We start from the raw sequence: 3,038 nt of genomic DNA, 5'->3' as shown, positions 1-3,038 counted from the left end.
AGCTGCATGTCCTATTTGTCAAATTAACCACATGCCTTTCACGGTCATTATTAACTTCATACATGAACCTACCAGATGGAGTAGCACAAAAAGGTACACTCTCTAGTTTCAACTTCTCTAACTTGTCTTGAATATTTGGACACACTTTCCCAACATACTTCTCTATACCTTTCCTCTTTTTATAAAGGTTGGCCATTAGCCTAACTCAAATCCACTCTAACATTGCTAAGATGGGCTTGTCCCTAGCCTTCAAAATCATGGAATTGAATGATTCACTAAGATTGTTGGCCAAACAGTCACTTAATGCCCTGCAGGTAAAATGAGACTTAGACCATTGGGCAGGGTTAATGTCAGCAAGATACTCCCAAGCCTTAAGGTCTAGATCCTTTAATTCTTGCATTCTTCTCTCAAACTCCCTAATAGTTGAGGCTTCAGCGCATCTCCATAATGCATCCTTCAACTCCAACCCCTTGTGCTCAACTTTGAAGTTATTGTAGATATGCTTCACACAGTACCTATGCTGCATAGTTGGAAACAACATCTCAATTGCAGGTATAAGTCCCTGTTTCACATAGAATTCAATAGAAAACAATATTAGTATGGCATTGCAAAATCAATGAAGACTACAACATACAACACTGAGAAAATTAGCTAAACAATTCAATGCCTAATTGATAGGGCCTAAACAATTCAATGCTAAACATATTTTAATTGCACAAGTAACGTGGTTTTAAACAAGTTTTGACAAATCAATGCATATTTTTCATACAAAATTCAATAGAAAACAATATTAGTAATATGAATAATGAAAACACGTGCATGTATTACTGAAGTGAACATAAAAAGTTTATACCTTCTGCCTATCATTGATAAAGACCAAATTTAGTTGCTCTGGATTCCCAATATCATCTAAAAATTGTTGAAGGAACCAAACCCAAGAGTCCTTGTTCTCTTGTTCAACCATAGCAAGGGCAATTGGAAAAATATTATCATTTCCATCCCTAGCTATGGCAGCTAGTATTTGCCTACCAAATCTTCCTTTTAGGTGGCACCCATCCAATCCCATAATTGGTCTACACCCTCCCAAGAAACCAACCTTTTGTGCATTATACCTTATATACATCCTCCTAAATTTTGGTTGGTAATTTCCATTCTCCATCTCAATTTGCAAAATAACCTTACTTCTCACATCATTCAACTTTATCATCTTTGCATAGTCTCTTAGCTTTCTATATTGCAACTGCTTATCCCCAGTAATCAAATCAATGGCTTTCCTCTTAGACCTATATACTTGACTCACACTTATGTCAACCTTAATTTTGTTCTTCACATGGTGTTGCACACCCTCTATAATCCAATTAGGGTTCTTGCTAAAATCCTGCATGTACTTCTTAGCAACATAGGCTGATGTTACTTGGCTGTTTTGGAGGGGTCTAAGGCAGATGCACTTAGGTATCCATGTCTTTATTTGGAAGGTCAACTCCCTACTAACTTTGGATGCCTAACACCTCCATCCACACTTGTTCTTACAATAGACAGATACCTTCTCTTTCTCATTCAATTTGAACCAAATATCCACAAGTTTCTGTATAGCACATTCCCTCAATGCCTCCCTAAACACCTTAGCATTAGGAAACTCCATTCCCTTACACAGCTTTGGTTTTTTCATTCTAGTTTGAATAATAAACACCTTCTCTGTTGAACCAGTAGCAGGTTCATCATCATCAGACCCTACCAAACTTTCCATGTCATCCTCAACAGGTGGTTCAAGCCAATCATTTTCATCCACACCATCAATTTCCCAAGCATTATCCATTTGTGGGGCATTATTACCTGTTGCATTACTGCTCTGTGGGGCCTCAATAGCTACTACATTACTCCCCTGTGGGGCCTCAATAGTTGCTACATTACTCCTTTGTGGGGCTGCAGTCTCCCCAACTCCATTCCCCTCAATCTGTGTAAATGCCCCAAATACATCGTCATGAAATCTGGCCTTTCTAGCCCTTCCTCCAACCAATCAAAGTCCACATTGTCATTTTGCTCAATTTCTAGCACTTCATCTCCTTCACCATCCACATTCACTTCTTCATCTACATCACTCACATCACCATTTTCTTCATACTTTACATTACCACCTTTAACAGCAAGTGGCTGCTCACCACCTTCCACATATAATACCAACCTATCTGTAGGCCATGCTATGTGAATTTCACACATATACCGCACCTTAGCATCCCCTTCCTCCAAATTACCTCTAGGAATTAGGTAATAATATGTACTAGTACGGGGTGCACCGTACTTCTCACACAGTCCTTGTATTTCAAAAAAACTTAGAAAATCAGGGTCAACATTTTCATATGCTATGTTGCCACCTATATATTCTAGGTTTGGGTTCCACACAAACTTGCCACCATAATTAATCTCAATAGTCAACTTTAAATCTGCCATCTGCATAAATAAAAGTGTTAAACAAAGTCCACATTTAAATAAAAGTGTTATTTGACAAAAGAATAAAACAAAAACATAGCAAAAACAGACAAAAGTGTTTATTCTGTTTTTGGGAGACAACCACATGAGAATGGACCATAAAGTCCACATGTACACATTTTTTCCTCGATACAAAAAGATTCTTTGGGTCCACACAGAAACTTTTAGCTCATTAAACAATATATAAATTTCAGCAGTTGAAAATTTCTACAGGTTCCTAACGAAATATGCACATTAAAAAAAATAAATCTTTGTTTTGTATTTGGGAGGCAACCACATGGGAATGGACCAATGTCATTTATTTTATTATTATATAAATTGGAAAATTCTACAACAAAACAACTTCAAATAGACCAATGCAAGAACCATATGAAAAAGCAATTCAGTAATTGGTCTTCGACTTATTAACAAGACAAATAGGAAAGAGCTTATGAATGTTTGGTTTACGTGTTGCGCTAGGAACCAAGAAATCAAGTAATCTACAACAATCTATCAAGTAAGCTACCAGCAAATTAAATATATATATATATATATATCTACCAGCAATTTTT

At 36.7% G+C, this 3,038-nt stretch overlaps 1 protein-coding gene across 1 annotated transcript; it reads right to left on the bottom strand.

Moving 5' to 3' along the window:
- Positions 1 to 205: 205 nt before the first annotated feature.
- Positions 206 to 2,448, bottom strand: LOC136069671 (uncharacterized). The gene is made up of 4 exons (XM_065778428.1): positions 2,056 to 2,448; positions 1,544 to 1,954; positions 854 to 1,501; positions 206 to 562 (listed from the first exon to the last, which is right to left on the bottom strand). The coding sequence occupies exons 1-4, from the start codon at positions 2,446 to 2,448 to the stop codon at positions 206 to 208; spliced, it is 1,809 nt and encodes a 602-aa protein (XP_065634500.1).
- Between the last annotated feature and the right edge of the window lie 590 nt (positions 2,449 to 3,038).

This window comes from Quercus suber, unplaced genomic scaffold, assembly GCF_002906115.3.
Source record: "Quercus suber isolate HL8 unplaced genomic scaffold, Cork oak 2.0 scaffold_183, whole genome shotgun sequence".
NCBI lineage: Eukaryota > Viridiplantae > Streptophyta > Magnoliopsida > Fagales > Fagaceae > Quercus > Quercus suber.
Note: the sequence above shows the minus strand (reverse complement) of the source record. Positions and strands in the feature narration are given on the sequence as shown.